This window comes from Ammospiza caudacuta, chromosome 4 (genome assembly GCF_027887145.1).
Source record: "Ammospiza caudacuta isolate bAmmCau1 chromosome 4, bAmmCau1.pri, whole genome shotgun sequence".
Classification (NCBI taxonomy): domain Eukaryota; kingdom Metazoa; phylum Chordata; class Aves; order Passeriformes; family Passerellidae; genus Ammospiza; species Ammospiza caudacuta.
In genome coordinates, this window is record NC_080596.1 from 72,195,070 (window position 1) to 72,221,952 (window position 26,883).

Consider the following 26,883-nt stretch of genomic DNA (forward strand, 5'->3'; position numbering starts at 1 on the left):
CCCCCCCCCCGTTTTTCACGGCTCCTCCGTGTTGTCCCCACTCCCTCCGTGTCCCCACACTGTCCCCCTGTGTCCCCACACAGCTCCCGGTGTCCCCACACCGTCCCCCCGTGTTTTCCAAGGCTTCCCCATAGCCCTGAACTTCTCCCCGTGTCCCCTCACAGCCCCTCCGTGTCCCCACGCTGTCCCTTTCTGACCCTGCACAGTCTCCCCCTGTCCCTTCACGGTGCCCTCGTGTCCCCACAAAATTCCCCCAATGTTTTCTCACAGTCCCTCGTGTCCCTTCACAGTCCCTGCTGTCCCCTCACGGTTCCCTCGTGTCCCTTCACAGTCCCGCCGTGTCCCCTCACAGTCCTGTGTCCCCACGCAGTCTCCCCGTGTCTTCTCAGAGTCCTTCCGTGTCCCCTTACAGTCCTCGCTGTCCCCTCAGTGTCCCCTCGTGTCCCCACAAAATTCCCCCGTTTCCCCTCACAGTCCCCGGTGTCCCCTCACGGTCCCCCGCGTTTTCACAGTCCCCCCGTGTCCCCTTCGCGGTTCCCCCGTGTCCTCTCATCGTCCCCGGTGTCCCCTCACGGTCCCCCATGTTTTCACAGTTCCCGGTGTCCCCTCAGTGTCCCCCTGTGTCCATTCACAGTCCCCCCGTGCCCCCACGTAGTCCCCATGTGTTTCCTCAGTGTCTTTCCGTGTCCCCTCACAGTCCTCGCTGTACCCTCAGTGTCCCTTCGTGTTTTCACAATTCCCCCGTGTCCCTTCACGGTTCCCCCGTGTCCCCACAAAATTCCCCCGTGTCCCCATGCAGTCCCCGGTGTCCCCTCACGATCCCCCGTGTTTTCACAGTCCCTCCCGTGTCCCTTCACGGTTCCCCCGTGTCCCCTCACAGTCCCCGGTGTCCCTTCACTGTCCCCCATGTTTTCACAGTCCCTCCGTGTCTCTTCACAGTCCTATGCCCCCACAAGGTTCCCCCGTGTCTCCCCACGGTCCCCGGTGTCCCCTCAGTGTCCCCCCGCGTTTCCACAGTTCCCCCGTATCCCTTCAGAGTCCTGTGTCCCCACAAGATTCCCCTGTTTCCCCACAAGATTCCCCTGTGTCCCCACAAGATTCCCCTGTGTCCCCCCACGGTCCCCCCCCGTGCCCCCACGCAGTCCCCAGGTGTTCTCTCACAGTCCCCGGTGTCCCCTCAGTGTCTCCCCCTATCCCCCCGTGTCCCCTCACAGTCCCCGGTGTCCCCTCACGGTCCCCCATGTTTTCACAGTTCCCGGTGTCCCCTCACGGTTCCCCAGTGTCCCCTCAGTGTCCCCCCGTGTTTTCACAGTTCCCCCGTGTCCCTCCACGGTCCCCGCGTGTCCCTGCACATTCCACCCGTGTGCCCTCACAGTCCTGTGTCCCCTCAGTGTCCCTCCGTGTTTTCACACTCCCCCGGTGTCCCACGCTGTGCCCCGGTTTCCCTCACAGTCCCCTCGTGTTTTCACAGTCCCTCCGTGTCCCTTCACGGTCCCTCCGTGTCCCCACAAAATCCCCCCGTGTCCCCTCACAGTCCCTGGTGTCCCCTCACGGTCCCCCGTGTTTTCACAGTTCCCCGTGTCCCCTCAGTATCCCTCCGTGTTTTCACAGTTCCCCCGTGTCCCTCCACGGTTCCCGCTTGTCCCCACGCAGTGCCCGGTGTCCCCTCAGTGTCCCCACAAAATTCCCCCGTGTCCCCATGCAGTCCCCGGTGTCCCCTCAGTGTCTCCCCGTGTTTTCACAGTCCCCTCACGGTCCCCCCGTGTCCCTGCACATTCCCCTCGTGTCCCCTCATAGTCTCAGGTTCCCTCAGTGTCCCCTCGTGTTTTCACACTCCCCCGCTGTCCCCACACCGTCCCCGCTCCCGCCGAGGCCCCGCACCGTTCCCGGCCTCCGCCGCTCTCTCCCGGCCCAGCCCGGCCCGGGGGTCCCTCGGCGGGGTCCCCACCCGGGGCTGTCCCCAGGGCAGCCGTTCCTTGGCGGGGACAAGCAGAAATGTCCCCTCCCCAACTCCCGGTGCCCTCCGAGGCCGGGACCCACCGGGAGCGGCCGGTCCGGTACCGGGGAAAGCGCCGGCTCCGCTCCCGCAGCCTCCCCGCAGCCAGGCCCGGGGCCGAGCCGAGCCCACCTCGGCCTTACCTCCATCTCCGGGGCACCGGGAGAACCGGGAGGGTGCGGATCCGGCTCTAAACCGGGAAAATCCAGGAATTCCGCGGGGTTTTTTCGCTCCCGGAGCGGCGAGAAGCGGAGGATGCGGCGGGGCGGGCCCGGGGGCTCGGCGGGAACGGGAATGCACCGGGAGAGCGCGGCCGCTCCCACCCCGGGCCGGCCTTGGCTGGGCTGGGTGTGCTCGGCAGCGAGAAAAAAACGGGAATATCGATAATAAAAACACCGATAAATGGTGCTGATAAGGACTAATTATGGCGTTAATAGGACTAATAATAGGAATAGGAACGGCACTAATAATAGCAAGGCTAATAGTGACACTAATACCGCTAATATTAACGCTAATTAAAACAACAACAACAGCGCTAAACCCGCCCCGAAAACAACAACAACCAGACAGCAAAAAATGGGATTTTTAAATTAGGGTTATTTTTATAATATTGTTGTTTTTGAGGATCTGGGTACTCGCAGATTTCCTCGCTTCCCCTTCCTGGCAGCTCGCACCCGGTATTTCCCCGTTTTCCCCGTTTCCCCTTCTCCCGGAGCAAATCTTCTCGTTATTATTCATGTTAATCGTGGGGATAACGGGGAAAAAACCAAAACAAATGAAAACAAAACAAAAAAACAACAACAGCAGGAGAGGAGCGGGAGCCGTGAGGAGGCGGCGGGGGCTGAGCGGGCACCGGCGGCTTAGCGGGCACCGGGGCGGCTTCTCCGCCGCTCATTCCGCGGCCTCAGCCGCCGCTCGGGGCCGGGGCTCGGCGAAAGGAGGAATTTTCGTTCCAGCAGCTCCCGGGCGATCGCCGCCCTCCGTCTTGCCGGTGGGACCGGCCCGCAGCCTCTCCCCGCGTCCCCGAGGGGCTGAGGCCGCAGGGCGGGCTGGGTTTGGGGTAATTTTCCTCGTTTTCGTTAAAAATCGTTGGTTGGTGGCGCATTCACCAGCGGGCCCGGTGGCGCGGCACGGCGGAGCCCGGCTGTCCCGCTGTCCGGCTGTCCGGCTGTCTGGCCCGGCCCTGCCGCAGCCCCGGCAGTGGAGAAGCGGCACCGGGGAACCGGGAACGGGGAGCGGGGAGCCGGGAATCGTTTCCGACCGCCAGCACCTTCCCCGGAGCGGCGGCTCCGTCCCCGCTCGCCCCTCCGGGCCCCGCAGAACCGGAGCTGCGGCCCGGGACCCCCGGCCTTGAGCAGGGTCCGTCCCCTGCGTTCTCCCCGCTCGGCCTTTTTCGGTTGCTTTATTTCCTTCCCCTTCCTGCCCTTTTGATTTCTTTCCTTTTATTTTCCTTATCCCTACAGCTTTAATTCGCCTTTTATTTTTATTTTTTCCTTTCGAATTTTATTTTTTTTTCCTGCTGTTTTCCCCGCGCTGTCCCGGTTATTTCAGGGACGGGCCCAGGCCGCGGCGGGCTCGGACATCCAGCGGCCACTGCAGCCCAAGGCCTTGAACTCCCGGTGCCCGCCAGAGCCCGAACCGGGCACCTCCCGCCTCTACCGGGTTCTACCCGGTGCCCGGGCCGTACCCAGACCCCTGCGGGCTCCCCAGCCCGAGGCGGCGCCCGGTACCGGGCCGTGGGTGCGGCGGAGCTCAGGGACTGCGAAATCTCGGGGTAGCTTGCGTTTAAATTTAATTTATTTATTTTTAATCCGCCATCGTTAGAACCGTTCCGATTCGAGGCGGTACCGGGGAGGGGGCAGCCGCCCCCGGGAATCACCGCGGCCGCCGCCGCCGCTTTTTCCGCCCGGTTTTGTCCCCGTTGTAACGACAGGGACGGAACGGAGCCCCCCGAGGCGGGGGAGACCCCGGGACGCCCCTGCACACACCGGGTCCGGCAGTCCCAGATGGAAACCGGGAGCCGCCCCGCTCGGTGCCGGTGCCGGTGTCGGTGCCGGTGTCGGTGTCGGTGCCCGGGAGCGGCTGTGTCGGATCAGGGAATTTCGGGGCTCCCCCGCTGCCCCATCCCGGGGCGGCAGTGGGGTAACCCCGGTAGCAGCGGGGACTCTCCGGTAGCTGCGGGGCAGCGCGGGAAAGCGGGACCGGAGCCTCCCGACCCCCGCCCGGCCCGGGGAGGGGCAGCGCCCGCCGGGGCCGGGGGATTTCTTTATTCGTTGCCACCTTGCAGGGCGGGGGTCGCCAGGGTGAGCCCCCCGAGAAGGAACCGGGAACGGGAGCCGCCGCCGCTGCCGCCGCTGTCGGAGCCGGGCAGCGGCCGCCGAGGGGCTCTTTGTTTACCAATCGGTGTCACAGAACGGGAGGGCAGGAAATTGCGTCTGTACCGAGCCGTTAATTTAAAACCGGCTCTTTCCTGGCCCCCCGCTCGCCCCCAGCCGCTCCCCGGTGCGGCGGGGGCTCGGCCGCCCGCTCCCCGCTGCCGGCTCCGACAGCGGCGGCCGCCGGGGGATGCGCAGCGGAGAGCGGCGGCGGCGGCGGGGGAGGGCCGGGCCGGAGGAATAAGGACCCGGCTTCTTCGCCGGTCCCACCCCCGGCCGCTTCCTCCGCAGCTCCCTCCCCTCGGCCTCCCTTTCCCCTCCCGCCCCCCCACCCCACCCCACCTCCCTCCCCACCACCCCCCTAAAATCATCGCCCCCAATCTCCCGGTATTGATTTCCCCCGCACGCGAATCCCGAGCGCGGCGCGGCGAGCCCTGGCACCGCCGGCGGCTCTCCCGCCGCCCGCTCCCGCCGCTCCCGGCACCGACAGCGGCACCCGCACCGCTACCGGCGCTCCATGGAAGGGCAGCGGCGGCGGCCGGAGCGCCTGAAGTTTGCCCGGAGCGAGGTGCGGCGGGAGGTGGAGCTGGGGAGGGGGCGCGGCGGGGGGGGCTCGGCCGCCTGTCAAAGTTTGAAACTCCTTCTCCCCCCCGGCCTCGCACCCTCTCGGGACGCCCCGACGGGTCCCCCCCACCCCCGGTACCACCCCCGGCCGGCGGGGCGGGGAGGGGGGAACGCGCTTTAAATGCCGGGCCCCCGGTTGGGAGAGGGCGACAGGCGACAGGCGGCGGCCCCCGGCGGTCCCCGGCCATGGGGGTGAGCCGAGCCCCGGGGGGGCCGGGGAGGGGCGGGGAGGGGAAGGGGTCTGCGGAGGGTGGGGGGGCGGGGGGGCTCCCTCCCATCCCCCCCGCCCAGCCTTGCCTCCTCTCTCCCTCTCCCCGTGTCTCTCTCTGCCTCCTGATGTTTGATCCCGCCGCGGCGCCCGCAGGGATGAGCGATGGAGGGGCCGAGCCCGGCGGGAGCCCCGTGCTGCTGGCCGAGCCCGCGGCCACCGGGCGGGCCCGGGAGAAGCTGCCGACCCGGGCGGAGCTGGAGAGCGCCCTGCGCGGCGGCGGCGGCGGCGGCGGCGGCGGCAGCGGCGGAACCGCCGGCGGCTTCAAGGACATCCCGGGAACGTCGACGGTCAGCCCCGGCTCCTCCAAGCAGTGCGCCCCGGACACCGAGAGCCCGTCGGGTACCGGCGAGGCGGATTACTGCCGCCGCATCCTGGTGCGAGGTACGGGCACGCTCCCCGCTCCCGTCCCCGCTTCCCCCGCCTCGGGATTCCCGCTCCGGGCACGGGGCATCCCCGGCACGGCTTCCAGCGCATCCCGGGCGCTTCCCGGCTGCGACCTCCGGCCTCCCGGCCCCGCCGCTCCTGCCCCGGCTCCGCGGAGCGCGGCACGGAGCGGGCCAGCTGCCCCAGCGCGGCTCGGCCGGCAGCGGGCTCGGAGCGGGGCCCGTGCCCAGCGGGCGGCCGGGAGGGCTCCGGGGGAACGGCCTCGGGCTCACGGAGCCGCCGGAGCCCCGCGGGGGACGCGCGGGCGGCAGGAGAGGGGGGACAGCATCGGCTCGGCGTTGGGAGCGATGTCGCAGGAGAAAAGCGTCACGGAGCGGCGGCGGGCGAGGGGGGGTTTATTTTTTTTTTTCTTTCCCCTTTATAATATCACCGGTTTGGCCCCGGCTGCGGCTCGGCGCTCCCCGGAGCCGCCGCGTCCCGCATCCCTCATCCCGCATCCCGCATCCCGCCGCCCGCGCTCAGTCCCCGCCGGCCCGGGACTCGCCGGGACCACTTCTGCCTTGTGGCGAACCCCGAGAAGTTTGGGGCGCCCTGGCGCGGCTGTCGCAGGCGGGCGGGTCCCGAGCGCTCCGGGATCCCGGGGATGCTCCTCGTCCCCGCCGCTCCTCAGCCGCTGCCGGAGACCGGAGCGGCTCGGCGGCCGCTCGGCGCTCAGGGCCGAGGCCTCCCGGTGTCCAGCGCAGCGCTCGGGCAGAGAGCGGAGCGGCGGCCGTGACCTCCGTGCTCTTTGCCGGGGACCGGAGCCGGGTCCCTGTCCCGTCGTTATCCCGGGCTCGGGCATCACCCAAGCCTCTCTCCCGGTAGTCGCGATAGGCGCCCTTCGCCCACAGCCCGGTGTTCCCAGTCCGAACCGGGGACAGCGGCCGAGCACCGGGCAGCGCCCGGCCAAGAGTCCCGGGGTCCCGCCCGTGCTGTCCCCGCGTTCCGGGGGTCTCCAAACGGGGCTGCGCCGGTCCCACCGGGTCAGACCGGGGTCAGGCCTCTCCTCCGCCGGTTCCAGCCCCACCGAGGCCGCCCCGATGGTGCCGACACCGGGAGACGGCCGAGGGTCGGTGCCCAAGGCCGAGGCAGGGTCTCCGCTCCCGCCGAGCCCGGGGACCCTCACCGGGAGCGCCCGGTTTCACCATCTTGCTGCAGCTGCCACGGTGCGGACAAAATGGTGGCGGGGAGAAAACGCCGCAAATCACCGGGGCTTGAGCCGAAAAGAAGCGGGGGGAACGTGGCGGGGCCACCCGGGCTGCGGGGACACGGAGCCTCCGGTCCCCACCCGGTCCCGCAGCCGGGCAGGGCCGGGGCCGAGCAGCAGCTGGGCCCGGGCAGAGCCTCCCGGCCGGTTTCGTGCGAAGCGGGAGGGTAGAATGTTCATTTTTATGTTTTAAAATAATTCTTATTTAATATTTTGAGTTTTGCTCTCGCTGTTTGCCCAGGGAAAGGGGCCTTGTCAGCCCCGGCCTCGGTGAGGAGCGGCGGCCGTGGAGCTGCCGCCAGCCCCGGCGCAGCCCTGGTGCAGCCCCGGTGCTCGCCCGCGGTGCTTTCGGCGAAGTCGGGGGCTCCTGGTGACCTCCTCACACTGACAGGGTCCTCTCGGGGTCTCCGTCCGCTCCCTCGTCCCGCGGTACCGGGGATGGTCCGTGCAGGACGGAGCCTCCCGATCACCTCCCGGTCACCTCCCGGCCGTCCCCGTCTCGTCGTTGGTGGCTCCTGGGGATAAACGGGACAAGGAGGGACCTAGGCAGCCCCGGGGCCGGTCCCGGTGTCCCCGCGGCCACTGCGGCCCCACAGGGCTGGGGACACATCCCGGGATGCTTCCCCGGTCACCTCCCAGGGCTGGCCCGGTGCTGGGCCTGGTGGCCGCAGGGCACGTGGAGGGACCCTGGTGGCGTTTGGTGCCACCATGGCCACCCCATGGCACTGAGGGGACATCCTGGGGGCTGGCAGGGACCTTTGGGGACCCCAAAGGTCGTGATAGCTGTGTTGGTGCAGGAACCCAGGTGGGCATGGAGTGTCCCTGTGCCATCATGGTGTCCCTGTGCCATCATGGTGTCCCTGTGCCAGGATGGGGTGTCCCCATGGATTTGGGTGCCCTCTGCTCTTTTGGGGGACTTCAATCCCAGTTGTGTCCTGGCTCCAGAGCCACCAGGAGTACCCCAGTCCCCAAGAGCAGGACGTGTAACCAGTGAGACCCAAGGCTCTGGAACCCTCCAGGCAGGACTCGGGAATTTTTGGGGCTCCAGAAAGGGAAAAGACTTTCAGGAGGGAGTTCCAAAGGCTGGAATGGGGGGATGGCCTGAGCACCCCAAAACCTCCAGGTTTGGGGGAAGGTCAGTAGGGTGGGATGAGGAGTTTGGTGTCCCCTGTGCTGAGCTGGCACTGTGGCCATGCCTTTTTCCCTGCCGTCCCTGTGGAGCTGCTCCAGCTGCCAGGGAATAACAATAAATAATGCCCGAGCTGGAGCTGAGCCGCAGCTGCGGCCCCGGATCCGGCGTCCCCAGCATTCCCGGCTGTTGTTGTGCCGTGGCTGTGGCGTGGGCACGGACGTGGGCACGGATGTGGGCACGGGAGTGCGGACGTGGCCTGGACATCGTCACCACCACGGTGCTTCCCACACAAAATGGTTCCCGGCGCTGATCCCACCGGAAAAGCCGCTGATCCGCCTACAGCCCCTTTCCTTCCCAGCAGCTCCACGCCAGCCCGTGGGGTTTGGGGTGTGGGTCCGGTGCCGCCACCCCCTGTGCCACCTTGGGTGTCCCCAAGCCCTTGGGACTCCTTCGGTTCCGCATTCCGGGATGGCACCTTGGCCGTGTCCCGCGGCTCCATGGTGGGAGCGCGGCTCTGGGGTTGGGGTCCCTTTCCCAAATCAGTGTTTGGTCCCCATTCCCATCCCGGTGCTGGATCCGCCAGCCTCATTCCAGCTGTTCTGTCCTCATCCCAGCTCTGCTGATCCTATGGCAGCGCCATTCCAATCCTGGGGCCACCATTGCCATTCCAGCGCCACCATTACAGTCCCAGCGCCACCATTCCAATCCCGGTGACACCATTCCCATTCCAGTGCCACCGTTCCGATCCCAGCACCACCATTTCAGTCCCAGCACCAACATTGCGATCCCAGCACCACCATTCCCATCCCGGTGCCACAATTCCCATCCCAGTGCCACTGTTCTGATCCCAGTGCCAACATTCCCATCCCAGTGCCACCATTCTAATCCCAGTGCCAACATTCCCATCCCAGCACCACCATTCCCATCCCAATGCCACCATTCCCATCCCAATGCCACCATTCCCATCCCAATGCCACCATTCCCATCCCAGTGCCACTGTTCCCATCTCCACCACTCCCATCCCATCTCCATCACCCCATTCCCAGCTTTTCCTCTCTGTTTTCCTCCTTTCTACCCCAGGAATTCTGTAACCCCTTCATGCCCAACTCAGCCAGATGGAGAGAGAGCCATTGACCTCCAACCAGGATCCCTCTGGAACTGGGATCCAGCATCCCAAAATCAGGGCTTGGACTGGATTTTAACCCTCTGGAAAAGCCTCTGGGAGCCCTGCAGGGAGGGGTCACCCGAACCCAGTCGGGATTTGGGACCTAGGAAGATCCCAGTGGGCAATTCCTGAGGCTCATTTTAATTTCTGGGAGCTGGGACAGAATTCCTGTGGATTTTTTTGGAGGAGTTTGTCCTTTCGTCTTGGGAAGGAAGCCATGGAGGCTCCTCTGGAATGGCCACGAGCCACTTCCCACACCCAAAAGTTTTCTTTCCCTGGATATTCCCAACCTCATAAAATCCACAGCCAAGAGCAGCTTGGCGCCCACGGCGCTCCCCAAACTTGTCCTTTAATAGGAAACTGCCCCAAAACGGGAGCTGAGCTTTCCAAGGAAATATTCCTCCAGTGAGAATAATTCTGGAGAGATGGGAATTGTAATAGAGAGGAAATTTTTCCAGTAATCCCGAGGAAGGACAGAAATCAAAAATTATATTAAAATTGCATTAAAAAATATCTTTAATTCGAATTCTTCCTTGGCATAAACCTCCTGTTTGCTCCTGGCTTTCAAAATTATTATTCCCAGGATTAAGCACTCCATTTTCCCCAAAAAATTTATGGCTTCTATTTATGTCTTTAAAAAACCCCTAATTCATGGAGATTTGTCGCCTTTCCCTGGATATTTATAAACTCTCTGAATTTGGGGCTGGAAGGAAGAACCGAGCCACAATTTAGCCCCAGACTGTGGGAATTCCATGGATAATTACAATCCAGCCACTCTTTAATTCCATTTATTTTCCATTCCCCCCCAAATTTTTGGATTTTTGGACTGATTCCTTCAGTTTTGTTATTTTTCCCTGAACCGATTCCTTCCATTTTGTTTTTTTCCCTGATGGTTCTCGCCATCAAAAATTATATAAAAATTACAGAAAAAATAATCTTTAATTTAAATTCTTCCTGGGCATAAATCTCCTGTTTGCTCCTGGCTTTCCAAACTATTACTCACAGGATGAAATGCTCCATTTTCCCAATGCTTGTTAACGGCATTTTTTAATTTTTGGACTCATTCCTTCACTTTTTTTTTTCCTTGATGGTTCTCCCCATCAAAACTTATATTAAAATTACATTTTAAAAATCTTTAATTCGAATTCTTCCTTGACATAAGTCTCCTGTTTGCCCCTGGCTTTCCAAAATATTATTCCCAGGATGAAACGCTCCATTTTCCCAACACTCGTTAACTGCATTTTTGGATTTTTAGACCAATTCCTTCAGTTTTGTTTTTGTCCCTGCTGTTCTCCCCATCAAAAATTATATAAAAAATTACAGAAGAGAAGTCTTTAGTTTGAATTCTTTGGTGTAAATCTCCTGTTTGCTCCATGCTTTCCAAAGTATTATTCCTAGGATTAAACACTCCATTTTCCCAACGCTTGTTAACCACATTTTTGAATTTTTGAACTGACTCCTTCACTTTTTTTTTCCCTGACAGATCTCCCCATCAAAATTTATTTTTAAAATTGCAGAAAAATAAATCTTTAATTTGAATTCTTCCTTAGCATCAATCTCCTGTTTGCTCCACGCTTTCCAAAGTATTATTTCCAGAATGAAACGCTCCATTTTCCCAATCCTCGGTAACCACATTTTTTGGGGTTTGGACTGATTCCTTCACTTATTTTTTCTCTGACAGATCTCCCCATCAAAAATTATATAAAAATTAAATTTAAAAAATAATCAAATTATCTTTAATTTGAGTTCTTCCTTGGCATCAATCTCCTGTTTGTTCCACACTTTCCGAACTATTATTCCCAGGATGAAACGCTCCATTTTCTCAATGCTTGTTAACAGCATTTTTTAATTCTTGGACCAATTCCTTCACGGTTTTGGGGTTTTTTCCTGACAGCTTTCCCTGTTTTCCTCACAGATGCCAAAGGGACGATCCGTGAGATCGTGCTGCCCAAGGGGCTGGACCTGGACCGGCCCAAGCGGACGCGGACGTCCTTCACGGCGGAGCAGCTCTACCGCCTGGAGCTGGAATTCCAGCGCTGCCAGTACGTGGTGGGCCGGGAAAGAACGGAGTTAGCGCGGCAGCTCAACCTCTCCGAGACGCAGGTGAGACCCACAGGGGCTCCTCGGGGTTGGGGACATCGTGGTGGCCGTGGCCGTGTCCCCAAGCTGTCGGATGCGCGGAGCGAGGCGGCGACAGAATGCGCGCGGCGTTCCCGGTGATGGCTTTCCTCCATTGCGTCCTTGGAATGGTTGGGATATGATTGGGGACGACCCTGAGGGGGCTGTGGGGACACCCCCAGCTGGCGGTGTCCACTCAAATGTCCCCAAAGGGTCAAGGAGAGGTTGGACCCAAAGTTGGATGAGCTTTGAGGTTGTTCCCACCCAACCCATTCCGTGATCCCGGGAAAAGCGGGAAGAGGAAGGAGCAGGGGGTGACAGTGGTGATCCAAGGTGGGACATGGTGGGGATCAGGGTCTGTGGGGGCTGCTCCCACTTTTCCTGCACCCCAATCCAGGAATTAGCCCTGGATCTCTTCTCCATCGCCTTCCCTGGATGATGGGAAGGGATTTTCCTGGTTTTCCTGTGCTGGGGAGAGCCGAGAGAATGAATGGAGTAAGCTCTGAGATTGGTGCCTTTGATGGGGTTATGATGGTTTTGGCTTAGAAATTTATTATTAAATAGTAATCAGAATTAATTAAATAATATTAATAATGGTATTTATGTAATAATAATAGTAATATTAGAATAATTATACATATTCTGCCTTATCCACCCCATTCCTGCCGAGTCTGGCAATGGCATAGCTTCCCTTGATTTGTACAGGAAATAATTCCAATTTTTCCAACCCTTTTTTATGGACCAAACCCATCCCAGCCATGGGCAGCCAGGCCATGGCTCCGAGGGATGGGAATTGGGGGGATCCTGCTGCTGGGTGAGGGGTAAATCAGCATTCCAGGATTTTTTTTGTGGTGGAATAGGGGGATTTCAGTGAGGAGGAGGATTTGGGGTGGGATTTGGCTGTGCTGTGGTCAGGAGAAAAGTGGCCTTGGGTTCCCTGTTCCCAAGGTCCCAGTGTCACCTCCGTGGAGCCAGGAGGGTCACAAGTGACCGTGTCACATGTGGGAACAGCTTTGTCCTGCCGGTGAGGGGTCCCTTTTCCTGGAATTCCTCTTCTTGGGGTCCCTCTTCCCAGAAATTCTCTTCTCGAGGTCCAAGTGTCACCTCCACAGAGCTGGGAGGGTCATGGGTGGCCTTGGCCATGTCACTCTGTGGGAACAGCTTTGTCCCCCTGGTGAGGGGTCCCTTTTCCCAGTGTCCTTCTTCCTGGTGTCCCTCCTCCTGGAATCCCTCTTCTTTGGGTCCTTCTTCCCAGGATTTCTTTTCCCAAGGTCCCAATGTCACCTCCACGGAGCTGGGAGGGTCATGGATGGGCTTGGCTGTGTCACACTGCGGGAATAGCTTTGTCCCCCTGGTGAGGGTTCCACTTTTCTGGGATTCCTCTTCTTGGGGTTCCTCTCCCCAGAAATTCTCTTCCCGAGGTCCCAGTGTCACCTCCGTTGTCCACGAGGGTCACAGATAGCTTTGGCCATGTCGCTCTGTGGGAACAGCTTTGTCCCCCTGGTGAGGGCTCCCTTTTCCCAGTGTCCTTCTTCCCGGTGTCACTTTTCCTGGAATCCCTCTTCTTTGGGTTCCTTTTCCCCGGATTTCTGTTGCCGAGGTTCCGGTGTCACCCCCATGGTGCTGGCACTGTCACAGATGGCTGGCCATGTCACGCTGCAGGGTCAGCTTTGTCCCCTGGCAGAGTCCCTTCCTCAAGGTCCCTCTTGCCACTGTCCCAGTGTCCCCTCCACAGATCCGTGGGGAACTGGGCAAAGCAGGAGCAGAGGATTCAAGGGAGCTGGAGCTGCACAGCAATTCCTTTTTCCCAGGATTCCTCCTCCTGGGGCCCCAGTGTCACGTCCACAGAGCTGGGAGCGACAGGTGACAAGGGACAAGCTGTGTGTCCCTGGCATGGGATCCCGCTTCCCAAATCCCTCTTCTCAGGGTCCCCTTTCCCACATCCCTCTTCCCAAATCCCCCTTTCCAAATTCCCTTTCCCAAATTCCCCTTCCCACATTCCCCTTCCCAGGATCCCACTTGCCACATCCCTCATCCCAAATCCCGTTTCTCAGGATCCCACTTCCCAGAATCCTCCTTCCTAAATTCCCAAATCCCAAATCCCAAATCTCTCTTCCCAAATTCCACTTTCCAGGATCCCTCTTCCCAAATCCCATATCCCAAATCCCACTTCCCAAATTTCTCTTCCCAAATCCCAATTCCCTCTTCCCAAACCCCTTTTCCCAAATCGCCTTCACACATGCCCCTTCCCATGTCCCTCTTCCCACATCCCCCTTTCCAAATCCCTCTTCCCAGGATCCCACTTCCCAAATTCCTCTTCTCCAATCCCTCTTCCCAAATCCCCCTTCCCAAATGCCTTTTCCCAAATCCCACCTCCCAAATCCCCCTTCCCAAATCCCCCCTTCCCAAATCCCCTTTCCCAGATCCCTTTTCCTAAATCTCTTTTCACAAATCCCGCTTTCCAAATCCCCCTTCCCAAATCTCCCTTCCCACATCCCCCTTCCCAAATCCCACTTCCCTGAATCCTTCTTCCCAAATCCCCCTTCCCAAATTCCTCTTCCCAAATCCCAAATTCCAAATCTCCCTTCCCAAATCCCCCTTCCTAAATCCCTCTTCACAAATTCCCCTTCCCACATCCCCCTTTCCAAATTGCTCTTCCCAGGATCTCACTTCCCAAATCTCCCTTCCCAAATTCCTCTTCCCAAATCCCAAATCTTCCTTCCCAAATTCCTCTTCCCAATCCCATTTCCCAAATCCCCCTTCCCAGGATCCTGCTTCCCAAATCCCCCCTTCCAAATCCCACTTTCCAAATTCCCTTTCCCAAATCCCCCTTTCCACATTCCCCTTCCCAGGCTCTTCTTGGCCATCATTTGTCCCCCGGGCACGGAGGATGTGCCCAGCAGGGTGCCAGGGCTCAGAGGTCACAGCCTTTCCTCAGGGATGAAATTCCCATCTTTTCTCTGGAGCCCGGCTGCTGCCTCCATCCCTGGGTGAGAAAATTCCCACCCCGTGGGCCGGGCGCTGTCGCTTCTGCTCCGCTCTCCCCCTTCCCTCCTCCATCCCTGTCTCCTTAAATTCCTTTCCCTGCTTTTCACACCATTTTTCCTTCCCTGCAGCCAACTCCCAGTTTCCAGAACCTTCCTGGCTCCCCGATTTTTCCCAGCCACCCACAATTCCCAAATTCCTCCTCTTCCTCTCTCCAGGGGTGGTTTCACACTCAGGCATTCCCCATTTTCCTCATTCCTGGTTTTTCACGGCCAGGATGTTTTCCTCAGGAATTCCAAGAGCTTTAAACCAACTTTTCCAAGCCCCCTTTGGGTCTGGAAGGTGCTGATCCCACCTGGATGTGACCTGGAGAGGGAAAAGTCACCTCCAGCCCCTCCTGTCCCCACCCAGCTCCTCCAAACTGGGATAAATCCAACTTTTGCAGCAATCCCAGGATTTTGGCAGCTTCTGGTGATTCATTCCCAGAACAGCTCCCAGAATTTATGGAATTTTAGTGGTGAATCCCAGTCAACAGCATCTCCTGGCTCTTTATTTTTTTTTTTTGGGGACGGGGGCCAGATCCTTTCCAGCCCTTCCTTGAGCTGGATTTTAATTCCAAGACAAATTCTTGGAATTAAATCTTTAATTCCGAGGAAGCTGCTCCTGACTTTTCCCTGTGGATGTGATGGGAACCCTGAAGAAAAGGGAAAGGAAAGGGAAGGGAAGGGAAGGGAAGGGAAGGGAAGGGAAGGGAAGGGAAGGGAAGGGAAGGGAAGGGAAGGGAAGGGAAGGGAAGGGAAGGGAAGGGAAGGGAAGGGAAGGGAAGGGAAGGGAAGGGAAGGGAAGGGAAGGGAAGGGAAGGGAAGGGAAGGGAAGGGAAGGGAAGGGAAGGGAAGGGAAGGGAAGGGAAGGGAAGGGAAGGAAAAAGGAAAGGAAAGGAAGGGAAAGGAAAGGAAAGGAAAAAGGAAAGGAAAAAGGAAAGGAAAAAGGGAAGGAAAAAGGGAAGGAAAAAGGGAAGGAAAAAGGAAAGGAAAAAGGAAAGGAAAAAGGAAAGGAAAAAGGAAAGGAAAGGAAAAAGGAAAGGAAAAAGGAAAGGAAAAAGGGAAGGAAAAAGGGAAGGAAAAAGGAAAGGAAAAAGGAAAGGAAAAAGGAAAGGAAAAAGGAAAGGAAAAAGGAAAAAGGGGCCACCAGGGTTGGGATTTTTTTTGTGCCTGTGGATGTTTGGGAAGGGAGGGGGAAGGATGATTCATCCCGGCGAGGAGGGAATGTGACGAGATGGGAAGAGACACGGTGTGATCGCAGCTGGAATGCTGCAGCATTCCTGGGAGCAGGGCTGGGACCTTGCAGAAATCCTGCTGGAAATAGGGGGAAAAGGGGATTTAGGATCTGGTTTTACTCTCCTGGCAGCTGTTTGGGAGAGTTGGAGGCAGGATTTGTTGGGGAGAGTGGGACTTGGGATTTTTTGGCTCGGAGTCGTGCCCCAGGAATGAGGGATCGGGCTGGGAGAAAGGGAATCGCTGGGAGAAGAGGAAGGATCAGGCAGGGAGAGGGGGATCACCCAAAAAAGATGGGAATCAGCCAGGAGTGAGGATGGGATCACCCAGAAATTATGGGAATCACCTGGAAATGAGGGTGAGATCACCCAGGGGAGAGGAGGGATCTGCCAGGAGAGCAGGGTGGAATTTCAGAGCCGAAGTTGCTTCCACCATCCAGGGAATTCCTCTTCCCTCCCGGGATCCGCTCCACCTCCCAGTGCTTTTCCTAATTAATCCACAGATACAATTACGGTTCAATGAGTTTAATTAACCTGGGAAATGTTTCCATTGGGGAATATTTCCTTGGAGACGCTGAGGAGAGCTCTGAGGTCCTTGGGATGAGCTGGGAAGTGGCAGGAGCATCCCAAACCTATCCCAAACCCCCAGGGCAGCTCATATCCATGGATTTGGCTTTTTCTGGGAAAACCCGCCAGTATCCTGAAGGGAAAAGTGCCTCTTTCTAGTGTTATTATGGGATGGAAAATCCCAGGTGGAGGAGGCAAAAAGGGGTCAGTAGAGGGGGTGGAATTCCCATAAATTTCTGATGGGATGGGATGGAATTGGGATGGGGTTGATGGAACAGAATTGGGATGGGAAGAATTGGGATGGAATTGGGATGAGATGGTGGATGGATGGATGGATGGATGGATGGATGGATGGATGGATGGATGATGGATGGATGGATGGATGGATGGATGGATGGATGGATGGATGGAAGGAACCGAATTGGGATGATTTGGGATGAGATGGAATTGGGATGAAATGGGGTGGGATAAAATGAGATGGGGAGGAAATGCAATGGGATGTGATGGGATGAGATGGGATGGGATGGGATGGGATGAAGGGATTTGCTCTCAGGGTCGGGAGTTCAATGCCAGGCTCAGATTCAAGCGACCCCGGTGTTTTCCAGCCCTTTTTAGGGCCAGGAAAGGGAGGTGACACTCAGGATGAGGGACAGTCCCAAATTGTGCCAGGGAAGGTTTAGCTTGGAGTTTTGGGAAAATTCCTACATGGAAAGGGTTTTCCAACTCGGCAGGGGTGGATCCCTGTTCCTGGGGGGATTTTCCATCCCTGTGGATGTGGCACTTGGGGACATGGTGGTGGCCTTGGCAGGGCTGGGAGGAGTGGCTGGATTCAGGAGTCTCCAAGGGTTTTTCCCAACCTAATTGATCCCATAACTCCATAATTTCTGCCTGCCTGACTGCTGGAAAATCCATGGTATTTTCCGAGTGTCCCCATGGGCTCCATCCAGACCTTCTTGGGGACAACTCCTGGGCCATCCTACAACTCCATCGCAACCCATGGCCCTCCACCCCCTGGAGCATCCCGGGATTCCCAGCATGGAACGAAACATCTGGGAAAGCCGAGGAAGGCCGGGAAGGCCTATTTATAGCCCAGCAATTAAGAGGAGGCCGTTAAAAATTAATCACCTCGACTCGTTAACGGCTCCCCGCAGGGACAGAACGAGGGGACGAGGGCTGGGGCTGCCACAGGTTTTCCTCTCCTGGGAAAAAATAAAAAGCAGGAAAGATGAGGTTGGGAAGAGCTGGGAGCCCCAAAACCCCATAATTCCCATTTCCCTCTGGACTGGGACACGGTGGAAGTGATGAGATCCATACCAGCTGATTTTGGAACTTCCAAAGGGCAGGGTTTGGATCTTGGGAAGGAATTCCTGGCTGGGAGGGTGAGCAGGGGCTGGGCTGGAATTGCCAGATTTGCTGTGGCTGCCCCTGGATCCCTGGCAGTGCCCAAGGCCAGGTTGGACCCACCTGGGATAGTGGGAGGTGTCCCTGTCCTTGGAAGAAAAGTTTTGAAGTCCTTCCCAACCCTTCCCAAACCAGTTGGGAATTCTGGGATTCAGTGGTTCTTTCCTGAGGGGCCTCCATCCCTCCCTCCTTCCATCCTTCCTTCCATCCCTCCCTCCATCCCTCCTTCCATCCCTCCCTCCATCCCTCCTTCCATCCCTCCTTCCATCCCTCTCTCAATCCCTCCCTCCATCCCTTCTGCTGGAGTTTTTTCGGGATGGGATGAACTCTCCCACCCTTTTTCCCTGGAGGACTTCCCTGACTGACTTCCAGGAGGGATCTGGGCTATTCCAGAGGATCTGGGAACAGCATCCTGCAGCTGCCAAATCCTTGGGAATCGGTGGCAACGGGGAACATCAGCCTGAACCATCCCACATTTAACGGGATCAGGTCACACTGGGATGCTGAAAGCACCTGGAAGGGAGGGAGATCCTAAATCCTGATACCCACTGGAGATTCTCGGGATTTGGGCACCTCCAGCAGGTGTTGGATCCCATTCTCACATCCCAGCCTGCGTCAGAGCAGGTTCCTGGAGCAAACCCAGCTCACGTGGCCTCGCTAATCCCGGCCCCTCCTGGCAGCAGGGGACGATAAACCCGGGCCTAAGTGGGGACACCGCGGTGGCAGGGCCAGGCCGGCCCAGCCCCCGGAGATTCCCAAATTCCAGCATCGGGATCCCAAAATCCCGGCTGGAGGGATGAATTCTGGATTTTTGGAGAGTGTTCCTAAAAAGGGGAGCAGGAAATTGGGCTGTGCTCTGGGATAGAGGAGTTGGATATTTGGGATCCCAAAATATCCAGGTGCTTCCAGGATTCTCCAAGCAAGGAGTGAAATTATTGATGGGGGGAAAAAAATAGCGAATAATTCACTGAGATTTGTGTCACTGAGGATTTACAATCCCTTCCCACCAACAAAATAAGATCCTGGGATTTCAGAATTTCTGATGGAAATATTTGATTCCTGATAAAGCTGAACTGGGTGTTCCCAGAGCAATCCCAGTATCCTCCAAGTGGATGTAATTTAAATGTTTTCCTGAAAAAATGATGGGGTTTGGGTTTGGTGATGGTTTTTGTGAGTTTTGGAGCTCATCCCAATGCTTGGGCTGGAATTCCCTCCCATGGATCCCATCCAGACCCTCAGGATTTCATGGAGGGTGGTGTCCCCACCCATCCCAGCACTTCCCAAAACCCCAAAAATGGGGGAATTCCCCTCCAGCTTCGTGGGCATCTCCAAATTTTCCATTTCCAAATGGCACCAGAGCACCCGCAAGGTTCCCTGGCAGCAATACCCAGAATTCCCAATATTCAAATACTCCCAAGCCAGGAATATCCAGAATTTTGGAGCAGGAGAGGGACACAGGCCTGGCTGCTGGCTGGAATTTTGGATCAGCGATGGGAGAGGGGCTGTGCTGGGAATGGGCTCCAGGATGAGGGTCAGGGACAATTCCCACCGCGCTGGTGGCTGGAAGCACATTCCCAAGAGAGAGGCGGAGGGTTTGGAATGGTTGGCACAGCGGGATGAGCTGGAATGGCGGCTGAGGGATGAATCCATCCAGTCGGAACAGGGAGAGGCAGGAGGGTCACGGAGCCGCTGTTACGAAACCCACGAGTTCTGGCAGCGATCCTGACGGATTGCACAATGCCAGGATCCAGGATCCGAGCCCCAGTGGGGCTGGAGAGAGGAGAATGAGGAAAGAGAGGAAAATGGGGAAAGGGAGGAGGAGGAATGTGGCGCAGGATGATGGCGGAGCGCAGGCTCCCAACGAGCGTCAGCTGCCAGCGGTCAGGAGCTAATCCCGGCCAATTCCCGCTCGGCAGCCAGGAATAGCGCGGGATGGAGGAGCCGGGGGCCACACGTGTGCCAGGAGCGCGTGACGGAGCCGGGGTCAGCGCCGGGGCAGGGCCGCCCAAAACAAACACCGCTAAAAACCCCAAACACGGCCCCGGCCCCGGAGCCGTGCAGCGGGGTGAGGATTGTCCTGTTGGGCGGATAAATGCTGGGAGAACGCGCTGCGGTGTTTTTTGGGAATGTGGGAGTGTGCAATGTTGGTATTCCCAGGATCTGCCTGGGCGGGGTTGGGATCCCATCGGGAGCGATTCCTACTATGGCTCAGCCCCAGTGTAGCAGGAAGCAGCGGATGAAGATGGAAAACGGGAGCTGTAATGAGAGGAGGAAAATTCCGGTTCCATCCATGTGATGCTTTGGGATGCTGAATGGATGGACGGACGGACGGATGGATGGATGGATGGATGGACGGATAAGAGATAGGGTCAGTACCGGGGCAGGGCCACCCAAAACAACCACCGCTAAAAACCCCAAACATGGCCCCGGCCCCAGAGCCGCACAGCAGGGTCGAGATTGTCCTGTTGGGTGGATAAACGCTGGGAGAACGTGCCGCGGTGCTTTTTGGGAATGTGGGAGTGCCAGAGTGTGCGGTGTTGATATTTCTGGGATCTGCCTGGGTGGGGTTGGGCGTTTGGGATCCCAGTCAGGAGTGATTCCTACTATGGTTTAGCCCCAATGTAGCAGGAAGCAGCAGATGAAGATGGAAAACGGGAGCTGTAATGAGAGGAGGAAAATTCCGGTTCCATCTGTGTGATGCTTTGGGATGCTGGGATGGATGGATGGATGGATGGATGGATGGATGGATGGATGGATGGATAGGCAGTTACTGGACTGAAAACATGCACAAATCCCCGAATCGCTGAGATCTGTGGAATGATGAGCTCCCACCCTTTCCCTTCCCAGATAAGGGGTTTCTGTTGGAATTCCCTTCTTGGGAATAATTCCTTTTGTGGCTCGGAAGTGTTTGGGGAAGGGCAGGGATGGGAACAGCAGCCCACGTCTCCAGAGAAGGAATCCCAGGATTCCTTCCGAGGTCACAGCACGGAATTCCAGGGATCCAACCCCTGTGGACTCCATACTGGGGATTCCAGGGATCCAACCCCTCATGGGCTCCATCCCGGTGCCGATGTGGAAAAACGGGATGGAGCCGGCGTCACGGGTTCCGGATGATTCCGTAGGCTCCGAATAATGCCGTGTTCCCATTTTTATTCCCGTCTTCACACGCTGCTCCCCACACTCTGCTGGGGATCTGGGAATTGGGATTCCGGGATCAGAACTCGCTGGAGCACTGGGCTGCGGCATTCCGAGCGCGGTGACATTTGGGATGACATTCCAGGTGCCAGGAGCAGGGGAGGGAACACAACCCTGCCTGTCTGGAGTCAGAGGGATGAATCCTTAAGGAAAGGATCCGCGGGAGGAGGAAAAATCCAGGGGGATCTCAGGGAGTCATTCGGTCATGGAATAGGGAGTGGGAAATTAAAATAAAATAAAATAAAATAAAATAAAATAAAATAAAATAAAATAAAATAAAATAAAATAAAATAAAATAAAATAAAATAAAATAAAATAAAATAAAATTCTAGCATTATAAAATAAAAAAGTAAACTAAAATAAAATATAAAATATAAAATATAAAATATAAAATATAAAATATAAAATATAAAATATAAAATATAAAATATAAAATATAAAATATAAAATATAAAATATAAAATATGATGAAAGCAAATTGGCTCAGGGAGAAGGAATAGAATGGAATAAAAGATGGGAAAATAAAATGGAAGAGAATAAAGCAAAACAAAATACAGTAGGAGAAAACAAAATAAGTATCAGAGAATTCTAAAAATTTGATAGAAGACAAGGGAGTGAAATAATTAAGATAAATTAAATTAAATTATATTTTTAAAATCAATTTTAAAAATTAAAATTAAATTGCTAAAGAATAAAATAATAAATCATAAAATAATAAAATGATAAAATAATAAAATAATATAAAATAAAGAAGGAAAAACATCAATATCACAATATATAAACATAATCTAAAATCAAATGTAACACATCATATAAAATATATAATACATTATAATTACATTAAATATATTATATACTATATATGTATATATGTATTATGTATTATATATTATATATTAGCAAGCAATATTTTATAGATGTATATTAATATTATTTACTACTATAATTATAAATTAATATAAAATATCTCAACGATTTAATATGTAGCAGAAAATAAAAACAACAAAAATATAAAGATGTAATTCAATATAATATAGTAGACATAAAGACATCAGTAAATATAATAGAAAACAACAATTATATATCTATATAAAATAAAATAATATGTATGTAAATAATGTGTGTATATATTTATTTTTCCATTATTATTCTCTTTCTCAAATATAAATATCAAAATTTTTATTGCTTTATTATTCAATTTAAATAATGAAATACGAATATTTTATATTTTATACTATTTCATAGCTCCCCACAGACACTTTCCCAGCCTTTTGGGGTCTCTGTGCCACGATTCCTTTTTCCCATATTCCCATTTCCTTGGTGGGTTGGGGAGCTGGGAATGTTCCCCTGGAGAAGGGAAAAATCCAGGGAATGCTCAGAGTCCCTGAAGGGGCTCCAGGAGAGCTGCAGAGGGACTGGGGACAAGGCCTGCAGGGACAGGAGCCAGGGAATGGCTCCCACTGGGAAAGGGGAGATTGGGCTGGGATCTTGGCAAGGAATTGCTGGCTGGGAGGGTGGGCAGGGGCTGGGCTGGAATTGCCAGATTTGCTGTGGCTGCCCCTGGATCCCTGGCAGTGTCCAAAGCCAGGCTGGATCCACCTGGAGCAGTTGGATTTTGGAGCAGCTCCTGGTTTGGGGTTCAGGGATGGGGTTGAAGTTCTAAACCTGATCCATGGGCTCATCCTGCCCATCCTCAAGAGTTAAATCCCATTGAGGGATTTTCCTGAATTCCTGCTCCTCCTGAATTGCTGGATGGGGAATATTTGGAGTGAGAGTTCTGGGAATATCCACCCTGTACAGATTCACTTTGGATCTTCATTAAAACGGTGCTAATTAGATGGGTTTGGGGCTCCCTGGGTCCTCTTTGGCCCTACCACTGCAGGTTTGGCACCTGCAATTCCCAGGATTCGGCTGCTCCAGGGGATGGGACAATTCTGTGTCCAGTCACCATGTCTGGGGACGTGGGACTGTGCCCAAAACGATCCCAGTGGTCATCATGGAGTGACCAGTGTGGTCAGTGGGACAGGGACACAGCTCTGGGGACAGACATTGTTCCCAAAACCATCCCAGTGGTCAGCACGCAGTGACCAATGGGATTAGTGGGATGGGGACACCACTCTGGGGTTCAGTGGGATGGGGACACCAACCCTGGAGACCCAGTTGTGCTCCCAAAACCATCCCAGTGGTCAGCATGGAGTGACCACTGGCATGGGGACACAGCTCTCGAGTCAGTGACATGGGGACACAGCTCTGGGGTCAGTGGCATGGTTACACCGCTCTGGGGTCAGTGACATGGGTGGCACCATCTCTGAGGACCCGGCTGTGCCCGGTGGCAGCGAGTGCCTCGATGTCCCCGTGCGGGCGTCACGGATGTCCCCGAGGGGAGTGGCGGGCCGGCAATGCCCGGCGGCGGCGGGAGGCGATGTCCCCGCGGTGTCGGTGTCCCCACCGTGTCCCCGCGGTGTCCCCGGTTCCCGCAGCTCCCCTGCCCCGCCCTGGGGCTCCTTTGTGCCGTGTCACCGCGGGCCTGGCGTGTCCCCAAGGAGCCGCCGGTGACACCGGGACGAGCCCGGCGCCGCCGGCCCCTCGACTCGGGGTCACTCCCGCCCTTCCCCGCCGCGCTCTAACCCGAGTGTCTTCCCACCCGTGTCCTTCCCTCACCCCGTGTCCGTCTGTCCGTCCCTCCCGCCTCTCTCTGTCTCTCTCTCTGCCTCTCCTGCCCCTCTGCTCTGCCAGGGAGGGAGGGAAGGATGGAGGGGGATTTAGGGGGGTCTGCGGTGGGCAGGGGCGGGTTTGGGGTGCGGGGATCCCGCGGGGCTCAGCCTGGGTTCCCTCCTGATCCCGGCCAGGGGTGAGGGTGTCCCCAGCCGGGTCTGTCCCCAGCAGTCCAGGGCCACCAGAAGCCACCCTGTCCCCTCAGGTGTCACCCCGCGCCCCGGCCGAGGGAAGGGTTTGCAGTCGGGCATGGGAATTTGGGAATCCAGCCTGTCCCTGTCAGCATTCCCGGGGAAAGCAGCGCAGGGAGAGCCGAGCACGGCACGGGCGGGTCAGACACCAGCTCTGGGCTCCTTCCCCAGGCTCCCATCCCCAAGGTCCCCTCCCTGAGATCCCATCCCTGGGCTCCTGTCCCGAGTGCCATCCCTGGGATCCCATCCCTGGGGTCCCATCCCTGGGGTCCCATTCCTGGGGTGCCATCCATGGGTTTCCAACCCTGGGCTCCTGTCTCCAGCTCCATTCCAAGGGTCCCATTCCAGGAACAGGAGCCTGGGCTCGTTGGGGTCCCATCCCTGGGGTCCCATCCCTGAAATCCTGTCCCTGGCTCCTGTCTCAAGTCCCATCCCTGGGATCCCATTCTTGGGGTCCTGTCCCTGAAATCCCAACCCTGGGCTCCTGTTCCAAGTCCCATCTGTGGGATCCCATTCCTGGGGTCCCATTCCAGGGACAGGAGCCTGGGATCCCGTTTCCGGGGTCCTGTCCCTGAAATCCCAACCCTGGACTCCTGTTCTGAGTCCAAACCCTGGGATCCCATTCCTGGGGTCTCAGTCCTGGAGTCCCATCCATGGGGACCCATCCCCGGGCTCCCAACCTTGGGATCCCATTCTCAAGGTTCCATCCCAGGGATCCCATTCTTGGGGTTCCATCCCTGAGATCCCAACCCTGGGTTCATGTCCCAAGTCCCATCCCTGGGATCCCATTTCTGGGCTCCTGTCCCGAGTCACATCCCTGTGATCCCATTCCTAGGGTTCCATCCCTGGGATCCCATTCCTGGGCTCCTGTCCCGAGTCCCATTCCTGGGGTGCCATTCCTGGTTTCCCATTCCTAGGGTCGCATCCCTGGCATCCCATTCTTGGGATTCCATTCCTGGGGTCCCATTCATGTGGTTCCATCCCTGTAATCCCAATCCTGGGTTCCTGTCCCAAATTGCATCCCTGTGACCCCATTCCTGGGGTTCCATCCTTGGGATCCCATTCCTGAGGTTCCATCCTTGGGGTTCTATCCCTGGGACCCCAACCCTGAGTTCTTGTCCCAAGTCCCATTCCTGGGGTGCCATTCCTGGAGTGCCATTCCTGGGGTCCCATTCCTAGAGTCCCATCCATGGGATCCCATTCTTGGGATTCCATTCCTGGCATTCCATCCCTGTGATCCCAACCCTAGGGTTCCTGTCCCAAGTCCCATTCCCGGGGTGCCGTTCCCGGGCTCCAGTCCCGGTTCCCACCCCGGTGCTCTCATTCCCGGGGTTCCATCCCCGCGATCCCAACTCTGAGTTCCTGTCCCAAGTCCCATTCCTGGGGTGCCATTCCCGGGCTCCAGTCCCGATTCCCACCCCGGTGCTCTCATTCCCGGGGTGCTCCCCCCCGTCAGGCTCGGGCCCCGCAGGAATTCTCCCTTTCCCCGGATCCCGGGCGGGCGGATCTCGCTTGGCCGTTTATTCTAATCCATCTCTCTCTCTCTCTCGTACCTCTCGCTCTCTCCTGGCTCTCGCCTCTCTCTCCCCGGCCCCCCCCGCGCTCTCTTTCCGTCCGTGACCTCCCGTCCCCCCCCTTTCCCCACCCCAAACCCCCTCCCCAGGTCAAGGTGTGGTTCCAGAACCGCCGCACGAAGCAGAAGAAGGACCAGAGCAGGGACTCTGAGAAACGCTCCTCCAGCACCTCCGAGTCCTTCGCCACCTGCAACATCCTGCGGCTGCTGGAGCAGGGCCGCCTCCTGTCCGTGCCGGCCCCCCCGAGCCTCCTGTCCCCCCCTTCCAACCCTGTCGCTGTCGCCAGCCCCGCGGCCAGCCTGGCGCCGCCTGTCCCCGCGTCCCCGCCGGGGCTGGGCACCAGCAGCCCCCCGGCCCCGCCGCCTTTCGGCCTGCACGTCCCGTCCCTCGCCGCTTCCTCCTCCTCCTCCTCCTCATCCTCCTCCTCATCCTCGTTGTCGTCGTCGCCGCGGCTGCCGGGGAGGCCGCTGTGTTTCGGGGGGCCGCTGCTGGGCGCCCTGCACGACCTGCCCGCTTCGTACCCGCCCGGAACCTCCGCGTTCGAGCCTTACACGCGGCTGGAGAGGAAGGACAGTTCTATACCCAGCAAGAAGCCGAGCCCTTAAAAGGAAAAACTAAAACAAAAAACCCGAAAAACCCCAAAAAACCCCTAAAAAAAACCAGTGTCAAAAAGTGTCACCTCCCCCCCGCCACACCAAGCCCAGATTGTCCCCTCCCCAACTGGGAATTCCCGCTGGGAGTGGGCGCCCCCGGGAATGGCAGCTCCTCCCCGGGCTGGTGAAGGCGCGGATGTCACCAGGGTTGGAGTGGTGACACTCCGAGGTGTCGCTGTCACCAAAGCTCCGCTCCAGGTATGGGCGGGAGGGGACAGGAGCAGCGGGAGGTGGCGCTGGGACACCCTGGGGTGTCTTTTCCCGGGGGCACAAAAGGGACAGCGAGAGGTGACACTGGGCTCTGTCCCTGCGATGTCCTCGGAGAAGCGCCGTGCCTCAGTTTCCCCGCGGTGACCGCAGGGTCCCGGCGCTGCTCCCGGGGAGGGGATTTGTCCTCCGGCGTCCTGAGTGATGTCCCCAATTGTCGCCGTGCTGGGACACCCACGGAGCCCCAACACCGCCCTGTCCCTTTTTGGGGCTGTCCCTACAGGGGGACTGTGGGTCCCTGTCCTGTCCCGCTGGGTCACAGCTGGGGACAGCGGTGACAGTGCCACCTGCCGCTCTGGGGCACCCCCAGACCCATCCTGGGGTGGCACCGCAGTGACCCCGCGCTGACACTGTCACCCGCCACACCCCCCTTGTCACCTGCCACAGCCAGGGTCCCTTCCCAGGTCCCAGCGGGTGACAGTGGCTTCCTGCGGGGCCACTCGGGCTGAGGGTGGGGTTGGGGACCAGGGGGCCTTGGCGTGAGGTGGCCCTTGAGGACAGGGGAAGGTGCTGGGGGGTGTGAGTGTCACCTTGGTGGCACACCCTGGGGTGGCATCACGTTGTGCAGGTGTCCTGGGGTGTCACCACCGTGCCAGGACACCCTGGGGTGGCATCACTTTGTCATCCTGTGATGGCATTGCCTTGCCAGGACACCCTGGGGTGGCATCACCCGGTACCCCAAAGTGTCACCACCGTGCCAGGACACCCCGCGGTGTCACCACCCCTCAGCGCCCCCCTCCGAACTGTGACA

General features: G+C 57.4%; 1 protein-coding gene across 1 annotated transcript; it reads left to right on the plus strand.

Annotated features, from left to right (window-relative positions):
- Positions 1 to 5,331: 5,331 nt before the first annotated feature.
- VAX2 (ventral anterior homeobox 2) lies at positions 5,332 to 26,529 on the plus strand. Its single transcript, XM_058804177.1, has 3 exons — positions 5,332 to 5,647; positions 11,109 to 11,296; positions 25,302 to 26,529. The coding sequence occupies exons 1-3, from the start codon at positions 5,332 to 5,334 to the stop codon at positions 25,815 to 25,817; spliced, it is 1,020 nt and encodes a 339-aa protein (XP_058660160.1). The 3' UTR covers positions 25,818 to 26,529.
- The last annotated feature ends 354 nt before the right edge of the window (positions 26,530 to 26,883 follow it).